General features: G+C 33.4%; 3 protein-coding genes across 3 annotated transcripts in view; 1 reads left to right on the plus strand and 2 right to left on the minus strand.

The window, feature by feature from the left end:
• Nucleotides 1-1061: 1061 nt before the first annotated feature.
• On the plus strand, nucleotides 1062-20281 carry LOC121992381 (basic leucine zipper and W2 domain-containing protein 1-like). The gene is made up of 8 exons (XM_042546702.1): nucleotides 1062-1208; nucleotides 1463-1486; nucleotides 3390-3495; nucleotides 5966-6034; nucleotides 7634-8127; nucleotides 8508-8769; nucleotides 13175-13383; nucleotides 20003-20281. Exons 1-8 carry the CDS (start codon nucleotides 1204-1206, stop codon nucleotides 20067-20069), a joined length of 1236 nt encoding a protein of 411 aa, XP_042402636.1. The 5' UTR covers nucleotides 1062-1203; the 3' UTR covers nucleotides 20070-20281.
• On the minus strand, nucleotides 13801-17312 carry LOC121992379. The gene is made up of 3 exons (XM_042546701.1): nucleotides 15628-17312; nucleotides 15343-15549; nucleotides 13801-15262 (listed from the first exon to the last, which is right to left on the minus strand). The coding sequence occupies exons 1-3, from the start codon at nucleotides 17306-17308 to the stop codon at nucleotides 13956-13958; spliced, it is 3195 nt and encodes a 1064-aa protein (XP_042402635.1). The 5' UTR covers nucleotides 17309-17312; the 3' UTR covers nucleotides 13801-13955.
• Nucleotides 20282-20558: 277 nt separating the features above from the next.
• The window catches only part of LOC121990937, a 38122-nt gene continuing 37604 nt past the window's right edge, over nucleotides 20559-21076 (minus strand). The window contains exon 5 of the mRNA XM_042544983.1: nucleotides 20559-20940. The gene's annotated coding sequence lies outside the window, so the exon portion shown is untranslated. The remainder of the gene's footprint in view (nucleotides 20941-21076) is intronic.

A 21076-nucleotide genomic window follows, 5' to 3' on the forward strand; every position in this document is an offset into this window, starting at 1 on the left:
GCTACGATCGTGACACTTCTTTTGTCGCGATGCACGCAGTTGCCATGACGAACACGGTCGATCGTCGGGCTCCCAATGCGGTCGCCAGTACTCTCTGCCCACGGAAGCCGATAGTCAGTAACTCGGGGCTTAACAACTATAGCAGATCGAGACCCTTTTGCGATTTTACCTAGCGACGATGGTAGAAAGATTTTTTTCGACAAAAAGATTAGTTTCATGCATTTTTTAGAACAAAGGTACAGCTCTGAAACCAATGTTGATTCTAACAGCATGAAACACAAGATAAAGCATGTAAATAATTTACAGTAATCTCCCGAAACGAACTTGGTCATCACTTGACGTCAGAAAATTGATCACGAAATAATATCGAAAAGCTCTTCGCAGAATTCACGAACCAAAACCCTCTACAACTCGAAAGTTCTTCACTTTGCTTACGATCACCTCCTCGATGCACACCCTTTGATTTCTCTTGGACACATACATTTATAAAAAGAAAGCATCAGTTTGTAACTAATGTCTTGATAACTTTTAATCGTAATATACATTGAGGAAGATGAATCAATCATCTCCTCAACATAATATTGTAAATCTTTTACAACAACCATCTCCAATACAAACTCCTCCCTAAGTTTCATATTTCTCTACTTCTTAAATTGGTAGTCAATGCAATATTTTTTTACTTTAAATAAAAAATATTTTTATATGCAATGAACTAACAAATTATGTAGTTTTAATATTTTTTATATCCTAAGTGGACAAGGAGATAATTTTAGGACCTATTGCTTTCCAATTTATCCTTAACGGTAGGTTAAAATACTTTTGTTGAATATCTAGATATATAATATTTAAGTTCAAAGTTTTTTCAATGTATGCATATTAATACATTTTAAATATTTTTTAAAAATAAAATCTAAATAATAATTTTGAATCAATTGAATCGTGATTCGAATCATAATCAAGTTTCGTAAACGGTATTAAAATTAACAATCCAGAATTTTTTTTAATGGTCGGAGCCGATCGAACCCGTAATTTCGAACCCTCGACCCGTCACCGAACCAAGGTCGGGTCTCGATTAGGGTATTTATTCGTGTTATTGAGGGCAGAAAAGGTGAATTTTTTCGCCCCGTCCAGTTCCGCTAGCCGTTCGAAGCCTTATCGAGGGATCTCCATCTTGGTTTTTATCGAGGATCTCTGTCTTGGTTTATGAGGTATCTATCCTTCTTCGTGCTTATGTTTCTCTTTTCCTTTCGATTTGGCGCCTTCGAAGGTTGCTTTGCTTTCCTCTCGAGATGTATGCCAGAAGAATAAATTCATGATCGTTGAATGCTAAATCGGGTTCTTTTGTTCTTTTTGTGGTAGATCTGTAAATCTTTGTTGTAGATCTGCTTTTACATACGACATGAGCACGACGTTTCGATTTTTCTTATGTATCTGGCTAACTTATTGATTTATTACTTCGCAGCTCGAAGGAGAAACCCACTCTAGGGTATGTTGATCTGCTCCCCTTCATTCAGACTTCTTTAATTTTCTTAAATATGCTGCTGCCTGATTTAAACTACGTCGCACAATATTGTGGTATTTGAAGGATAAAGTAAAAAAAAACATATTTTGATAAGAATCCACTTCATGTCTTATAGAAAATTAGAGAAAAGAAGGAAAGAAAGGGTGGGACGATGGTAGTTATGGAGAGGTTGTGGTGTGGGGTGATTGGTGGCAATGAGAACACCGCTTATCTTATAGAAAATTAGAGGTAAGAAGGGGAAAAAGTCCGGATGATGGTGGTTGTGGTGTAGGGTGACAGGTGGCGATGAGGAACTTACTCTAATATCAAATTGATGAGAGCTCATGTCCCATCTCATTTGAAATCAGAGAAAGGGGAAAGAGATGGATCACATCGAAGAGATAGAGTCCCAATAGCCAAAAGACTTTTAATTCATAATAAATTAACTTATTGATTGATTTTTTGTCAAAGGTCGTTGTGCTTATTTATAGGCATCTGAGATGTTATTAATCTAATAATTGTGTCTTATTTTAAATAAAATATGATAATTTACTACTTATTATAATTAAATTACATGTAATAATAATAATAATAATAATAATAATAATAATAATAATAATAATAATAATAAAAGGGCAGTCTAGTGCACGAAACTCTCGCCATGTGGGGTCCCGGGGAATGATCCATTGTACGCAACCTTACTTTGCTTTTTGCAAGATGCTGTTTCCAGGATTCGAACCCGTGACATTTAGGTCACAAAGCAACAACTTTACCGTTGCGCCAAGCCTCCCCTTTATTATAGAGATAATAAAGGATAATAATTCTATATTATAATAACTTGTTAATTGTTTTGCTTTAAGTGATGGTTTGGGTTCAGCCACAGGCTTAATTTGTAGGCGAAGATGATTTGAAGAAATTCTGATCAAGGAAGGAAGGATTATATATGTCTATTGCTTATAAGGGGTGTGTTATCCTATACTAGAGAACCTACAAGGAGTTTACCTAAAAAAATGAAGAGAATGAAAATCCAAACTAGTATTCCATTGATTTTTCTTTTCCATTGTGTACTGTTGTCAGTTATAGAATGGTAAATGACTTATCAGATAAACTAATTTTTTGGACTTTATTTAACATTGTGGTTAAGAATCTTTGTTGCCAGCTTTGGCATCACACTTGTGATGGCTTGTTTTCTCTAGTTTGAGTTAATATGGTTTAAGATTCCAGCTTTGGCACAATAATGTTGCTGGATGTACATGTTTTACATTGCAGATCATATAAAGGTTCCTGACCTCTGGAAATACATCTTTTGGTCTTTAGGATCTGGACCTTGATTTTGTACTTTTTATGACTTAGGACAGCTAAATATCACATTGTTCATACTTTTGCTAGTCTAATATATTTACTTTTCTTTTCTTATGCTCAAAGAGCAACTGCTTTAAGATCTGTAACCAAAAGCCTTGTCGTCTCTAGTGTATTGGCCAACTTGATTGCTCAATCACTATGACTAATCACTATGACTAAGTTAAAATTCTTCAATGCTGAGTTCTTAGTTTTTTGTAGCCTTAAAAATGTTATAATATTAGTGTAAAAAGTGCATGTGATATGGAACTAAGTTTTAGTGAGGGAATTTTCACACTTGTAACGCTGTACAACCAGTCATTCTTCTATTTCTGTCTCACAATCTTGTGGTCTTTCAAATACAATAGCAGTTTTTCTATCCCATGCCAAGAACTTAAAAAGGTGCATGCTCAGATGATTCAATTCGTCTTCTTTGCTGTAAATGGTACTAGGTCACTGTACCATATACGAAAGCATTGATTAAATAAATAGGACTATAGGCAGCACTGGAATGTGAGGAATTATGAAAATGGTTCTTTTTTAAATGCAGTGGCACGCGGATAAAGACCCGCAAACGGAATATAGCTGCTCCTTTGGACCCTGCAGCTTTTGCAGATGCAGTGGTCCAGATATATCTGGATAATGCTGGTGATCTGGTATGTTTATTAAGGAACAATTGGAAAGATCTTGCCTTATTTTCTCACCAAATCATGCTATAAAGATTTGACTGATTTTAGTTGCTTGTTGGATATAAGAAAATTAAGAGATCTTATTCATGCTTATATATGTTGTCATTTTGGAATCAAGATTCTGTTAGTGCCGTGCTGACAACCTGTAAAAATTTAGCTGTAGCTTGATTGATTAGTGATATAATCAGCTGATAACAATGAGTTAGGATTCTGTGCGCACTACAAAGGAAACAGCTAGAAGCATTTTATGATTATTCTGTTGTGATCTATAGCGAAAAATAAATTTAAAACGCAGCGAAAATTGATCTCTTTAGAGATTCATGCGAATGCAGAACTACTCTAGTGAATAGGATTGTTACCTTTGATGCATGAACAACCGTTACAAGACTACTAGTCCGGTCGATCTGAGTACGATTAGAATGTCTATGCCTCTATGAAATCGACATGAGCACGTTCTTCGTTCGCCCCACTAACTTAGAAATTTGGAGAGTCTAACACACCTTTTCCTTCCTGCTAGAGATGACTATTTAAGGTGGCAATCTAAGAAGAACCTAACTTTTCACCTTCTTGCCCTCTTTGAAGATATGACTATTTAAGGTGGTTGTAAAGAGATGACTATTTAAGGTGACAATCAAAGAAGAAGTTAACTCTTCACCTTTTTGCAAACTCTTCACCTTCTTGTCCTTTTTGAAGAGATGGCTATTTAAGGTGAAGATTAAAAAGAAAACCTAACCATTAAAGTTTCTTTTAGTGAGCTTTCTAGTTGGGTTGGGCTTAAAAGAAAGAACAAAAATATTAGATTAACTCATTAAACCAATAAGTCTTTAAGATCTAATTGGATTAACTCATAAATTCAATAAGTCCAAAACCCAATTAGATTAACTTATTAATCCAATAAGCTTAAGGTTTGAAACTATAAAATAGACCCATCTCCAAATCAATATGCTCTCTGTGTGTGACTCATTAAGTTCTCGTAATGTTGACAGTGTTTTTAAAACTATTTTAGATACACAAGCAATGAGTGACATACAACAATGCAGCATTGCTACCCAAGTGATGAGAATGTCGAGATCCAACCTAACCTGTACCATTATCTCATATAACTCATTTCTTTTGTCCTTGATATCTAGATTAATTCATGAGACATCAATCTATGTGTTTCTTGATCTCTAAGTAGATTCACTTAACCAAATAAGTTTAATATCTCATATTGACTTATTTGAGCATAGTCATGCATTTCAGTAGTTGTACTCAATCAAGGGGTCTACAAATATCTCTTCCGTTATATGCAAGGGGCAAATCTCATCTACATCATTCACATCCCTCTGCATAGCTCATTGCATACCCATTGAATGACTTTATAGTCCACCTTATTATAGGTGACGTTTGTCGATGCCAAAGTACTCAACTCCTTATGTAGAGAACCATAATGACTTCAGGTCTAAGGACTATTTATATTAATAGTAACGATCCATGCTCATGGCGGGTCAATTCAGTATATATTTTCTAATATATACTTATGTGTCAATTTGATATCTTATATCCATGACTTATTAGATCAAGTCATACCTACATGCTAGTCTCAACGCATTAACATGTGAGTAGGAATATTTAAGAGTAGTGTTCTTAGGTATATATTGACAGCCTCCCACAATTAATTCATCCAATTGATATGCTTTAAATTAGAACCTACGATTCTAGGGTATTATTATATTTATTCAGCTAGCACAAACATGAAGCAAATATAATAACCAAAACATTGCATTTTATTGATAAATAATATGATATAATATGTCTAAAGTCAATCAACTTATGATCGACTCTTAGGGTTGACACTAACATATTCAAGTACAATTTCCTCTTGCCATTCAATGACAGAACTCAAGTAGAGATTTGGGGAATAAAATTTCAAGAGTAACAATAAAAAATATCTATCTAGAAAGAGAAGTTTATTTGTGAAAATTGTATTCTTTAGAAGCCATTTTGAAACAATCAAGAATGAGACTGCATTTCACATTGCAGGACAGTTCATGACTTATAAACCCATGCATTTTAATTTCTTTGAAAGGACGTTATACAATCAATGTTCAATTCCACAAGATAGGTTTGTTACATTTAAGAATTTTCAGTCTGCATATGTACTTGATTTAAAAGCATCAGGAGTAGCTTTATGACTATGCCAATTATGATTTATAACTTATGTTTGATTAGGAAGCATAGCTAATAATATACAGCTGGAGCTATGTGACTATGTTAATTCATAAATTACAAATTATTTGTAACCCTATAACTATACAAAATTTAGTTCAACCCACACTAGCTATTGTAATTTAGTTTGCTTATGGCAGTGAGAATCATCTTTTTTTTGCTTGTCTAATTTTCTACTTGTAGATTCCGTTCATTCTTGCACTTCTATAGATTATTTGGAATTCTTCAGGAACTTGTTGTGAAGAATATTGAATCTTCAGAACTTAACTTCTCAAGATATGGTGACACCTTTTTTGAGGTAATTAATGAGTATTTTCCTTTGACTAAAATATTTCCCTCTTGTTTCTGTGCTGTTTCATGACTTAGTCTACATGTCATCTTGTTTCTGTTGGTCTATCTTGCACCTAATCTTTTGCATGTTTATTCATAGATTGCAATGACTATAAATGTCTTTTTATGAAAAGGAGGTCATAGAACTAACCTATTTATTCATATAGTCAAAGCTACCCTTATAAAATAGCATTTCTGGACCTTCTGGAAGGTTAATAAAACTTCCATAGCAAACACAGTTGACAAAGCTTCCTTGCTAACTAATCAACATGAACATTCTTCTCCCTTGCACAGTATATAAGAATTGTTTTCCAATCCAACAGCTCATCATCATAAGCATTGGTTCTTCTTGCCAGCATACACTAATAGCTGGATCTTGAGAACTAAGAAAGATTCTTCACAATCTGTCTAGACCTCGAGCTTCCTAAATCCCAAATTTATTGTAGCTTCCAGTCCTAACTCAATATTATTATTGAGGCCCACTTTCATTGGGTGCGTTGTAGGGTTTGTGTGGATGTTGCCTCCATTACACTCACTTTCCACATCTCTAATTAAGCCTCCAATTCAGGTTTTAGTAAAAGAGGGTTTAGAGCAGCATCAACAGCTTATTATGCCAGTTCATAACTGGAGGTCTTCATTTGGTAGTATTTCTGTTTTTCATCCCCCGCATGTTCTCCAATTATCTTGTTTGGAATTCATCTACCAAGTTTAAAACTGCAAAAATCTGGTATAGTGAATTTCTGCAAATCCTTCTCTAAATAGCTACTCTTGCATCAGTTTCACAGTTTCTTGCAGACCTTTCCAAACATGAGGCTCCATTCTTCATCTCTAAGTGGTGGATTTGGGGCCTTTTCCCCTCCATCTGAGCCTGAAGTTGTCTTCTTTCCTCGGTGGAACACGTCATTCTTGCATGGATACAATCTCTTAATACATGCATGCATGTTTCCATAGCTGGAATATTGTCATTCTTGCATGGATACAATCTCTTAATACATGCATGCATGTTTCCATAGCTGGAATATTTTAAAATGCCACTGGCCTTTTCTATTTATTATTTTTTTTGTTTTTTACCTACCATTTGAACTTTGTCACCTTTGACTAAGCTGGAAATCCAACCCAAAGCATCTGGTTTTCATGGTAAGTTTGGGTTTCCAGTTGGTGAATGTTTTTTTTTAAAAAAAAAAAATCAACCCAGTTTTACCTGACATTTTATTTAGTATACATACTGATATAATATATAAAAATGTTGGTTATTAAATCCCCATAGTTGTATTATATTCTGTATAATGCTTTAGAGCCCCAAAAGATGTGAAAAAAGAGAATATGAAACCAGAACCAAACTGATTTCATTTGATTTAGGTCTGTTTTTCTTTTCTTTGTCAGGTTCTCTCAGGGTTATTTTGGGTTAAAATCCTACTCAACCTATTTTGGGTGGTCTATACGATGGATTTTGAATTTCATTACTAACCTTACACTTAAACAGTTGATGCTTTGTGAGCCATGTGTTTAATGTTTCCTGGTGCTGTTTCGCTAAGCTATTGCAACTGATTCCTTGATACTGCTTTAGGTTATCTTCACTGGTGGCCGGACACAACCAGGTACAATAAAACCTGATGAGGGAGAGAGACACCCTTACTCAGTTCTAGATTGCCAGCCTAAACGTGAAGCCATCTTGCCTTCGGTTCTGTACATTCAGAAAATTTTGCGGCGAAGGCCCTTTTTGATTAAAAACCTTGAAAATGTTATGCAAAAGTTCCTTCAGTCCTTGGAACTTTTCGAGGAGAATGAAAGACAGAAGCTTGCCATATTTACTGCTCTTGCATTCTCTCAGAAATTATCAGGCCTTCCGCCTGAGACTGTCTTCCAAGCATTGCTCAAGGATAATCTCGTTGCCAAGGGGCTAGTACTCTCCTTTGTTACTGTTTTCTTTAAGGAGTATTTGGTAGAAAACAGTTTGGATGATCTCATGCTGCTTTTGAAGCGAGGTAAAATGGAGGACAAACTGCTTGATTGTTTTCCCACTGCCAAGCGCTCTACTGAATGCTTTTCTGAGCATTTCACGTGAGTGTTTTTTCTTCAACATCTCTATTATGACATTCAATATGTTACTTAATCTTTTAGCATTTTTTTGTGTGATATATTTTTGAGTAGCTTTACATGTGTTTAGAGTTGCAAAAAATTGGGTCACTGCACTATCTAAAGGACATTTGGAATTTTCTTATTTTTGTTCACATGAAAAAGCTTAATGTTTTACGGATAAGTCTGTTGACAAAATTTAATATAGTAGGGGCATAGCATGGCTACTATCATACTAGAATAAGTATTATGCTCCAGCACAAGGGCATGCCATCAATGTTAAAACTTTATCAACAACTCTCAACATTTTATCTTTCTTCATCTATAAAATTGTTGACTTTCTCTCTCTGTTGTAACTTCTACAGTAAAGAAGGATTGTTAGCTCTTGTCGAGTATAATGAGAAGAAAATTTTTGAAGTGAAACTTAAGGAAATGAAAACAACACTAACAACCCAGATTGCAGAAGAAACAGATATCTCTGATGTCATACAAACTGCAAAACAGCATGTAAAGGACGCTAAATTACCCGACGTTGAAGTTGTACGCATTTTGTGGGATATGCTAATGGATACTTTTCAATGGTCTGGTAAAAACCAGCAGCAGAATGCAAATTCTATACTTCGTCAGGTAGTGTTTTTTGTGTTATTTATTTATGAGCTTTGATCATCTTAACTGTTTTGGGAAACAACCTTTTGCAAAAAGCAGTGTAAGGCTGTGTACAATGAATTCTTCTCCGGGATCCCACATGGAGGAGCTTTGTGCACCGGGCTGTTTTTTTTCAATCATCTTTACTTTTTGAAATTAAAATTATTTTAACTTTCAAAAATCATATTGTATGGTACATGATACAACATATAGAAAATAAGGAAAGAAAATTGATCAAATCTCCTTAAAAAAGGGTAATTAAAATAGGAATATATTCTACATTCCCCTCGAGTTAGGTTGTAGATGTTGATTAAGCTTAATCTTCAAAGTTCTTCCCTATCCTTATTGGGGATGTTTGGTATTTGAAAACTAGTTTGCAGATGCAATAATTGATTATTCCTTCTTCTATCTCTTATTTTATGAAGTGGCGATCAACCTTCACGTGTTTTGTTCCATCATGTTGAGTCACTAGGTTCTTTGGAATGCTGATAGTCGCTGATAGATCATCTTAAAGCATCCTCATAGGATCTTCAACAACGATCATTAACTACTTTAAGAGTCTTTGTAGCCACATTGCTCAAAATTTGGCATTTGCACTGGTTCTTGACACAAAAGATTAATTCTTGCTATGCCATGCAACTAAATTTCTCCATACATATGTAGTAGGATCAACGTTTGATCAAATCAAATACTCTTCATTTGGATTTTTCATTAATTGGCTCACTTTACTAACCGACTAGCCACGTTTGGTCTTGAATGTGATAAGTATATGAGTTTGCCACAAGTGTATGACATTTGCATTTATCAACTAATGCATAATCCTCTATGGTTCATAGTTTGATTGTTGAGTCTAGCTTGCATCCGAGCATTCCACGGTCTTTCAGAAGGTCTAGAAAGTAATTTTGTTAAGAGAGTGAGATTCCTTCGCCCAAGCTATTTCCATTCCAGAAAAATACTAGGCTTTCCAAACCTTTGATTTTGAATTCTTTAGCTAGTAGACTCTTGAATGTCATCCATGTATACAATAATAATGGCAATTTTCCCTTGAGGTGAACATTATCTATGTATGCAATAATGGTGGCAGTTTTGCACGAGCTGGCAAAAGAAAAATGATGGTAGTTTTCCCTTGAGGCAAACATTCAACAAAGAGGATGTGATGTACTTGACATTATAGATAATCATTTTGCTTGATTACTTAATAAATCTATCAAACCAAGCTTTTGGGAATTGTTTGAGCCCGTATGATGATCATACCATTTCAAACTATAACCTGTATGATGATCATATCATTTCAAACTATAAACTTTGTTGTTGTGGCTTGCGACTCGAATCTAAGAGGGATGCTTATGTAAACCTCATGTGACAAGTCTCCATTAAGAATAACATGTAATTGATGAAGTAACCAGTATAGCTTTGTGGCCGGAGATAGTAATCAATTCTATTGGATTGTGTGAATCTTTTTGCAATGAATCGAGTTTTGAATTGATTAATCCTTCCATCTTCTCTATATTTAATTGTAAAGATCCATTCACAACCTACAAAATGCTTTTCAGGTGGTAGTTCAATAATCTTCCATGATCCATTCTTCTCTAATGCTAAACTTTTCTTCAACAACAACCTTCCATTAAAGTATTGTGAGATTTAGGAATCTGTGTTTGATTTAGATTTGCCACAAAAGTCCTTTATTTATTAGATAGCCCTTGATATGACACAGTTACAAATTGGATGTTTTGTGCATTCTCTAACAGCCTTTTATTTTTTGCAATAGGAAGATTACCATTTTTAAAAGACTCGGGATTTGAGTTACCTTATGGATCTTTTAATTTGGGGTTTGTTTCCAATTTTCGGATATGCTCAAGGAGCACATGGTGCTCTTTCTCCCTTTGGTTATTATCTTTCTTGAATAGGTGATGCATTCTTTGTGGCTTTTGGATTAATTAGTGTTTAAGGGACTAAAGACTAACAGTTGGAGAAGAGGAAATGTTAGGGAAGGAGTACTTTGAATTTTAGGTATTTCTCTAGGTGAGTCGACATATGAAACCATAACTTCATTTCGGTGAGTATTGACCGGATTTGATAAATTGTGGGGAATATTAGGTCATTAAACTTGGTATTGATATCCTAAAGTTGATATTTTTGTGTGAAACTATTCTTCCCGTGAATGTCAGATTTGGGATCATATGGCCGATGTTAAAAAAATATAACATCCATGCACTTGTAGAATTTTCTTGTAATTAGAGAATAGCATTTGTACCCTTTTGCATGAGAAGAAATCCAAGAATCTATGATCGAGGTTTTTACGGTTTTGGCTATGGATATTGACAAAAGTGGAGCAATTAAACAACTTGATAGCTATGGAGGATATGGGATGTGTGGTTGGTTGTCCTAAGAAGAACTGACGTGGGTGGGTTTGGAATTCTAAGACTTGAGAAGGATATCTATTTATGAGGTAGGTTGCGGTGAGTATGACTTCTTCCAATATTATTTTGATACATGTTTAGAGAACATGAGAGATTGAGCTACAATTAGGAGATGATTGTGTTTCTTTTCGGCTATACCATTTGGTTAAGGTGTGTTAAAACAAAAGCTTAAATGAACAATCCTTGACTAATTAGGTAATCACTAATAATGGATGCAAAATATTCTTTTACACTTTCAGTTTTCAAAATTTTATTTTGGCTCGGAATTGAGTTTAAACTATGGTATTTAATTTTTAAAATATTTGATTTACATATGATTTTTCTAGTGTAATCATGTTATGGACCAATAACGTTCAGTAATATTTTTAATCCTAGATGATTATGGATTAATGAAAAAGTTTGTGATTGTTATAAGGTGGTAGGTTAGAATAAGAATTTCATGTTTTGTAAGTTGACAAATTTCACATTAAAACTCACGCGGAGTTTTATTAATGAAAGCTATAAAAAAAGATTCTTGAGATATATAACATTTGGATGTCAATCGTATAGTGTCATAACACAGCATTGTCCTCTTTCGGATAAATAGAAATTGGATTTTGACTAACTAATTAATTGGTATTATGACCTTTCCTTTTAGGATAATCATTTGCCTCAAGTAGATAGAGCTTAATCATCCTTCGTAATTGCCAATCATCTTTCTTGAATCTTAGACCATCTAAAACCTGAAATTCACAAGAATTTAGAAAAAGTTTAGTGACATAATTGTAATTGCAAGTGAGTAAATTGCAGTTTAATTGAGACACTTAAAAGATGCTTTCTTTTGAAATTTTTACTGCTCTGGTCTCAATCACTACTACACATTTCGAACAACTTTGAATTCCTTATTTGAATAAGCAGCTACCTAGATTTTTCTCATTGTCTTATATAGGAGAGTTTTCTCCTGTTTCGTTGTTCTTGGAATTAATTAACCATGACATGACATTTTGATTTCTAACTTATGAATTTCTGGTCGTCTGCCTTTGGGGAGGAGCTGGTTTTTCTGATAAATAATTGTTGTTTTTTTTTGCCACATACTAACATCATCGATTGGGACCATTGGAGATGATTGTTCCCATTGAGTTTATGTCCGGGAATGTGGATTTTAGTGTTGTCTGATGGTTAGAGTCAATGGAATTTTAATGAGAGGTGACGCCATGACGGTAGATGTTGTGGAGGAATTGAGTCTTTTTTTTTTTTGACCCTTATGAATTTCACCATATACAAATGGTATGGATTGTATGAATAGTCGGCGGTTGAGAGATATTGTACATACTGCGATTGGAAGACAGTGGAAGAGATGGCTAGGGATAGCAGTCGTTAAATGCCCACAACAAGAGAGACAACTAAGGTTGGTGCTTTGATACCATGTTAAAAATTAAAATTATTTTAACCCTTGAAAATCATTTGTTGAATCCCTTTGATTTCTCATGGCTATAATTTCTAACTCCTGAGTTAATTATTTGAAGTCATTATGCAAGTGATATATATCTTAGTTAAGTTTCTTCTTCATTCTTCATTGCATGTGGGTTTCCATACAACTACTTGAAAATAGTGTGATGCATTTTATGTCAACGTTAATTCATCATACATTTGGGTGTGCAGTTAGGTTAAATAAGGTCTTGAAGGATAAACAATGCTACAGAATCTAACATTAATAGAACTTAGCAAGGTGACCGGTCTATCTATTGAATCATTAAATCAGACTCAAAATCATGGAACCTTGATAAATCCTATTTTAGCTTGTGCCTGGTAGGGGTCTTTGAAACTTTTTCCCAAGGAGAATATAAAGTTAATGATTTACTTCATGATTTCATTTCTTTATGCTTACTATTTAAGTTATGTTGTTTGCTCTATGTTTTCAATTTTTTTTTCGGGTATTGATTTCATGTGTTAATCAATCTAGCGATAAAGATTTGTTTCTTCATCAGGTGAATACTTGGTCAGGACTTCTGAATGCTTTTTGTACTAGTGGCAAGCTGGAATTGGAACTGATGTACAAAGTTCAGATCCAGTGCTACGAGGATGCCAAACTGATGAAGTTATTCCCAGAAATTATAAGGTCCCTTTACGACCAGGATGTGCTTGCTGAAGATACTATTCTTCTTTGGTTCCGGAGGGGTGCAAACCCAAAGGGCAGGTGCATCTCTAACCTCTCTTCCCATTCATTTGTTTGGATGTAAATGCTACTTGTGCGAGTGGATGTGAGGTGGGTTCTTTGGCTGATGTCATTTAGGTCTTATTTAGTATGGAAGAAAAAAATAAGGTGGTGACTGAGAAACCAATAGAGATGGTAAATGAGAGACGAGAAATTAAAATTAATATGAAAAATCCTAATCTAGTTTATTTGGCATGATTAAAACTAGGAGATTGTGATAAGTTTTTGGTTATTGATGAACATATAAATGGGGAGTTTTTTTTCATAATACTCTTTTCAATGCTTTTACACTTTGCCCGCTGCTTCTCTTCTCCTTATGATGACTTCCTCTTTATCTTTCATCTACTCATGGTTTAAAATTTCGAGCCGTGCCGGAGTTTCGGTCCCAGACCGGAACGATACAGTTTCGGTATCGTATCGTGCCGTGCCGATACAGTTTCGGTAGTTTTTAATTTTAAATATAAATGTAAGGCAAAACAAATAAATATATTTTTCTTTTAAGAAAATTGATATATGAACAACTCAAATTAAAATTGATACATCATAATACCTTACTAATACCAAAAGGAATGACGTGAATCAGATTGAAGCATTGGTTCTTGCAACATTCTGGTTAAATCAACTCCATAGTTTTCCAATGCCCAGATTAAATAATCATCCCATGACATGCAATATTGATATTGATTTCTCCACATGTCCATCAGCATGTCTCGATTGACCACTGAAAGTTGAATTTGAACTGGCACCACTGGAATTGGAACTGGTACAGGTACAGGCACAGGATAAGGATAAGCATACGTCCCTGAGCTCTGATATGATGGATCACCATATGATGCATCAGAACTATAATAAGAAGGTTGAGAGTACGATGAACTTCGATCAGAATCAATCTCAGCTAAACTCTCCCGCATATCATGATAATCATGAGCTTTCTTTTGTTTGTCACCCTTAGATCGACGTTGATACTGAGATTTAATAATTCTACCTCTATGATCTTTATCTTGGGTTGCATGTGTGTAATCTTTTTCACATGTCCAAGGCTCCGGTGCCGAAGTAGGAGGAACATAAGTGCCACAGCCACCAGATGCATCACCACTGCCATCGCTTCCATTAGTACTTGCACTGCTATTGACATCACTATCATCATTTCGAACTTCTCGTCGGACTATAGTGTCAGAAGGTGATGATGTTTCATCACTATCATCATGCTCTTGCTCATCAATTGCATTGAGTGGATTTTCACTAATTCTCAATGGGCCACTTTCTTTAAAAGCAGGAGTTTTGACTTTTCTTTTCCCTTGAGTAAAAATTGCAGGAGTTTTACCTTTGTCTTTATCTGCGGACTTTGGTTGACTTTGAGGTTGAGATGATTGAGAACGTCTTGGTCGTGATCCAGAAAATCGAAATTCTTGGTCAAAAGCCTCATCATTATATTCTTCGCTGACATCTCCTCTAGCTTGTATTTTTTCAATCTCTTGAGTAAGAAATTGAGATGGTCGTGGTGGATCTCCAGTTTCATCAAGTAAGGGATTCTCAGCCTCCACGGCACTCCACCAATCCATCATTGGATCATCCTCAGTTTGGACAAATCCAATATCAAATGGGTCTACATCACTAGATTCTTGTTTTTCCAGTTCTTGTTCTTCTGTAATCGCTCTTAGTTGAAGACGCATATTATAATGAACGTAGACCATCTTCTCCAAGCGACGATAAGAAAGACGATTGCGTACTTTTGTATGAATGAGGGAGAAAGTTGACCAATTTCTTTCGCAACCACTTGAAGACGTTGTCTGTGAGAGAATTTGTACTGCAATCTTTTTTAAATTTGGGGCTGATCCTCCATATTGTAACCACCACTCAGTTGTAAGATAAATAAGAATAAAATTAAAATAGTATTTATATTTATTGACAAAAATTAGTAATAATTTTTTCTATATTTACCTGCATCCATTTTATATCTGCATGACACTGCAAAAGAATCGCTAAAAGAACCATATGCTTCTCGAAATAATCGACTTTCATTAATAGCCTCAGCAGCTAATTCTCTATTTTTTTGGAGTCTTGATATTACATTTCTGAGGGCTACTAATAGATCTTCATTTGTGGCAAGATTATAACGATATTGATATGCCGGATTGAGATAATAACCTAAAATAATTAAGCATATATATAATTATTAATAGTAATATTAAAAATTCTTAATTCTTTATCATAAAAAATACGCACCTGCTAAATGAATATGTTTTCCCATTTGGTTGTCCCACCTTGTAGTGATTATATCAATATAATATTGATACTTGGTTGGAGATTGTAGACGTCTCTTAATTTCCTCTTTTGCTTCGTGAATTAGACGGTAGACGTTGCCCATTTGTGGCTTCTTGTCCATATCAACTTTTCGTAGAACGACGTACAAGGGTTCCACTGCTATAAGAATATCTGAAATATAGTCCCAAAATCTAGCAGATATAATAATTTTTTGTACCTCCCTTCCTTCAGTAGAACTAGAGTATCGAGAGGTTTCCCAATCTTCAGAAGTGAACATGGCTTTCAATCCGACTTTTTTCTGAAATAATGATTTTAATAGGAGAAAGTGAGTTGCAAACCTAGTTGCTCCTGGTCGTAGAATCTCCCCATTAATAAATTTCCTCATTAATCCGTGAACCCAATGATGATTATAAAGGAATTTTGTTAACGATTGACCTTTTTTCACTACCTTCTTTACTATATCAAGTTTACCAATATCTGCCATCATCAAATCAACACAGTGTGCGGCGCATGGTGTCCAAAATAGCGTTTGATATTTTTGCTCCAGTAATTCTCCAGCCCTCTTGAAGTTGGCACCATTGTCTGTAATTACCTGCACTATATGTTCTGCACCTATCTCTTGAACTACGTTATCCATCAAATGATATATATAAGATGCATCATGATAATCTGCAGTTGCATCAACAGATTTATGAAAAATCACCTTTCTATTGCAGTATAGCAGAAAATTAATAATGCTCATCCGTGTAGGTCCTGTCCAACCATCACACATTAATGTAACCCCATATAAGCTCCATTGCTTCTTGCATGATAGGATCCAAGTTTTGATTTCCTCCACTTGTTCATCTAAATACGGACCAGCAATTTCATATGCAGTCGGAGGTTGAATACCAGGTCCAGATTTTTGAATGTTGGATATCATGCTGCGGTAGTATGTGTTATTTGCTGCATTGGGAGGAATTCGATTAAAATGAAAAAATTTAGCAATACTTTGACCTATTGATTTCTTCTTCTCCCTTGTATAAGCATCATCAATCCTAGTCTGTTTGCTAGCTTGGTCCGGGAATGCTAGTGGATCAATATCAGCAATATCAACTGCACGCCTTCGTCCCATAGAAGGAAAGAAACGACCGATACCACCTTGTGTTGAAGTAACACGAACACTTTCACTCCTCCCCAATGTTGCTGCAGTAGTTGAGCCACTTCCACTAGCACCAGCTGAGCCACTTCCACTAGCACCAATACTACTATGTTGCATATGTCGCTCATATTCATATTGAGTTCGAGAGGCACTAAGAGCTGCTAAAAATTCTTCATCATTTGGATCTTCACCATGACCTTCAAATTCATCATAGACTGGTGCTTGAGAGCTTCGCCTATCAAGCATTTCACGTTGTTGTTGTTGTTTATGCTTTAATTCTTTTTTGCCATCAAGTTCATCTTTCATTGCACGACGAATTTCTTGAGGCACTTTTGGGCATCTAGAGACATCTGGATATCCACCAGCAAGATGTTGTTTTAGGCGTGTGATCCCACCACCGCGTCCAATCATATCGCAATGCAGACATTGCCAATGAAATCGATTTTCTAATCGACGTGCATGTCTCCAAGCTGGATCATAAGATTGTTGTTTTGGTGCCATTACCTATGAGTTATAAAAATGTAAATATTTATAACTATAAAAATTAATAAAATTAAAATTTTAATTAATAAATATGATAATTATATTATTATTTATCAATTTAATTAATTATCAATTAATTTATATAATATATATCTATATAGTTAGTGTTTATATATTTTGTACCATATATAATAAAAATTACTATTTATATATTATTTTAAAACTAAATTTATTCAAAACATCTAAAATTATATATTTTTAAAAATATGATTAATAAATAAATAATTTAAATTATTTAATCAATTAATAAACAGTTTAACAATTTTTCTTATAAATTTTTTTTTAATATATCACAAATTAAATTATTTAAGTAAACATGAAATAATTAATTTTGATATATATAGAGAATAATTAATAGATAAAATTTACTATAAATTAGTTAATAAATAAAAATTTTAAATTACTTATTCAATTCATAATCAATTTATTTTCCTCATAAAATTTTTTAGGATATCACAAATTAAATTATTTAAGTATACAGGTAATAAATTATGTAGATATTAAATAATTAATAGATAAATTTTAATAGATTTTTTGATAGATTTTATTTGTATTTTTAAAAAATAATTTTAAAATATTAATTTAGATATAATTATATAAATTAATTATTAGTTCACTTAATTATTTATTTATTTATAAAAATATACTAATTCATGATCATTTATTTAGAAAAAATACATTACAGTTTAATAAAAAAATATGAAAAATTAACAAAAAAAAAGACTAAAAATATGTATAAAATAAGTAAAAATAAAATGCAAGTGAGGCCTAAATAAATTTTAGATCATTAATGATCAAATTATTAATATTTGATTAATTTAAGTTAATTTACTTAAGATAATATTAAGGAATTAATTAGAAAATTAAAAATTAATAAAAAGGATATAAACTTCGATACTGAAAAATAGCTAAAATTAAGTTAATTTTTTAAAACTCCAACAAGGAAATTGGTCATCTATTTAAGTTATAATCTACTTTATATAATTCTGTTTATAAATATTCTATATAAGTTTTATATTAAATAATTAAATGATTTAAATACTATAATTTATATTACAGAAAAATTAAATTTATTTAACAGATTCAAATTTATTTTAATTTTTAATCATTTATAAAATTTTTAAACTATTTATAGATTTTATATAAGTTTTATATTAAATAATTAAATTATTTAAATACTATAATTTATATTACAGAAAAATTAAATTTATTTAAAAGATTCAAATTTATTTTAATTTTTAATCATTTATAAAATTTTTAAACTATTTATAGATTTTTAAATTATTTTAAAATTTTAAACTATTTTATTTATAAAATTAATTTAATATTTAATTTTTTTAATAAATTATAAATTCAAAGTTTTTAATTAATTTTTTTTTATTGTTTATAGTTTTAATAATAAATAATAATAATAATATGAATTTATATGTCATAATTATATTAGTTAATTATAATTTATATAATAATTAATTAGAAATTATATGTATATAATTTATATTTTAAATAATTTATTACATATGTATATAATTTATTTTGATTTTTAATCAATTACAAATATGAATTTAAAATCTAAATACTTTTATTATTAATAAAATAAATTTATATCTTATAATTATATTAGTTAATTGATAATTTATTTAATTAATATTAATTTATATCTATAATTATCGTTTATATCATAATTAATTAGAAATTAGAAATTATATATATATATATATATATATATATATATATATATATATAATTTTTTTTAGAAATTTAATATAACACTGTTATAATAATTATAACAGTTATAAGTTATAAACGAAACTCTATTCCTTTATAACACTATTATAACATTGTTATAATAATTATAACATATAAATAAATCTTTTATTTTAATATAACGGTTTTAATTAAAACCGTTATATTAAAATTTTTATTAAACAAAACCCTATTCCTCCTCCGCGAAGTCGCGATCATCGCGATTCCGCCGCCATCCTCCTCCTCCTCCTCCTCCTCCTCCTCTGCTCTGCTCGCGATTCAGAGCTTCTCTACTTATAAATTGACAATTTACTTTGTTACCTGCCGAAGATATGTGATCGCCGCCTCGCCGCGTCGCCTCCTCGCCGCCTCGCCTCCTCGCCGCCTCGCTGCCTCGCTGCCTCGCCGCCTCGACCCAATCTCCGTCGCTGATGCTTCCAGGTAAGTTTTCGTCGTTTATATAAGGTTTTTCCGTGATCTCGTGATCGACAGAAGGAATCCAATCGATTCCTTTTGTCGCCCACTGTGCCGCAACTGGACGCACGCGAAGACGCATGCGATGACGATCCGAACTTCACGCCCTCGTGCTGTCTCGGTCGCGTGCCGGTGCCGGTCCCCTGTCGGAACGGTAAAAGCCGTGAGTTTCGGGCGGAACGGTTCGGTATTTAAAACCATGCATCTACTAGAGAAAATAGAAAGCTAACAAGCTAGAGACAGCATAAATAATTAGGAATGTTTTTTTTTCTTTCATGTTGTCTACCAGGAAAGAAAGAATTGGGAAGATAGAGATTTTAATATTAAATTTTGTTTAATATTACTAAATTGTAATATAGTAATTCTGCTTTTATTTATGTATCGCCTTGCAAATCATTTTTTATCATTCTTTGGATGGCCTTACAATTTTTGCAGGCAAACTTTTGTGAAAGCTCTGGAGCCATTTGTGAACTGGCTCGAGGAAGCTGAAGAGGAAGAATGATTAACAGTGATGCTTTAAACGGACTATTAGCTTATGGGTCTTCAGTTCATTACTAGTTTTGTCTGCTGGCTGCATTATGATGCTTGAAACAAACCACGATTTACATTTGATTGTGTTTGCAAAACCTATAGTCCTATTGCAAGAGCTATTTTGAATTTATGTGACTTGTGGAATATTATGATCTAAGAATGTATTCCAACTTGTTTGTGATACGTTTTGACAGAAACTATTAAATGCTTCTTAGCTAGGTTAGAGGGGGTTGAGAATTGAGTGAGTCAAGCAAAGTTGAGTCGAAATGGTAAGACTATTAAGTTGGATGAATTGAGCGCCTGTTGTGGTGGGTGGATTTAAAAACTCAGGGATAGGTGAGATGGACGGGGTGCTAAGTTTAATAATTGGATTGGCTAGACTTGGCAAGCTCTTTGATGTTACGCATGAATAGGTCTTGGGGTAATTTTTAAAATACTCTTCAAGTTAGATCCGACCATGTGATTTGGCCTGATTCAGCCTGTGTTCGGGCTGGTAGGTAAGGCCATGATATTTATTTTTCAGAAAAATAAACATAAATATCTTAAATTCAAAAAAACATGCCTTCGTCTGACCGGGAGATTGGTACCATTTACAATAGGCTGTTTGCAGAAAATGAATGACTAATCTTCCTCAGGTTCTTTCTCCTTCACATTTTTGGCTGTGGCCTTGCTCTGTGCTGGGAGGCGCATCCTTTGTTCAATGGCTACATATCATACCCGACAGTACCTCTTCCAACAATAGATTTGTTATGTTCTACCATCCTCTCCTTGCTCTTCTTGGAGTTCTTAAGTCGCCATCTAGGTATCTTCCAGGCTCCACCGGAAGGCGAAGAGCTTTCCTGCTGCCAATGACGTAAACAAACCAAAAGAATATGATCACTGGTCGCAAGCACCAGAATCTAGTGGATAGTAAATACCCTGGTCGCAAGCAAAATAATTTAAAAGATCCGTAAAATTAAAATCAACTGAAGTTTACAA

The sequence above is a fragment of the Zingiber officinale genome, chromosome 6B (assembly GCF_018446385.1).
Source record: "Zingiber officinale cultivar Zhangliang chromosome 6B, Zo_v1.1, whole genome shotgun sequence".
Lineage (NCBI taxonomy): Eukaryota > Viridiplantae > Streptophyta > Magnoliopsida > Zingiberales > Zingiberaceae > Zingiber > Zingiber officinale.

What these genes read in the sequence shown, in the direction of transcription:
- LOC121992379 (XM_042546701.1), bottom strand. Translation starts at nt 17,308, where the DNA reads ATGGCACCAAAACAACAATCTTATGATCCAGCTTGGAGACATGCACGT. An exon ending in AAAACATATTCATTTAGCAG is followed by an intron (nt 15,550 to 15,627) that starts GTGCGTATTTTT and finishes TAATTATTTTAG; the next exon opens with GTTATTATCTCAATCCGGCA. An exon ending in CAGATATAAAATGGATGCAG is followed by an intron (nt 15,263 to 15,342) that starts GTAAATATAGAA and finishes TTTATCTTACAA; the next exon opens with CTGAGTGGTGGTTACAATAT.
- LOC121992381 (XM_042546702.1), top strand. An exon ending in AAGGAGAAACCCACTCTAGG is followed by an intron (nt 1,487 to 3,389) that starts GTATGTTGATCT and finishes TTTTAAATGCAG; the next exon opens with TGGCACGCGGATAAAGACCC. An exon ending in TGGATAATGCTGGTGATCTG is followed by an intron (nt 3,496 to 5,965) that starts GTATGTTTATTA and finishes GGAATTCTTCAG; the next exon opens with GAACTTGTTGTGAAGAATAT.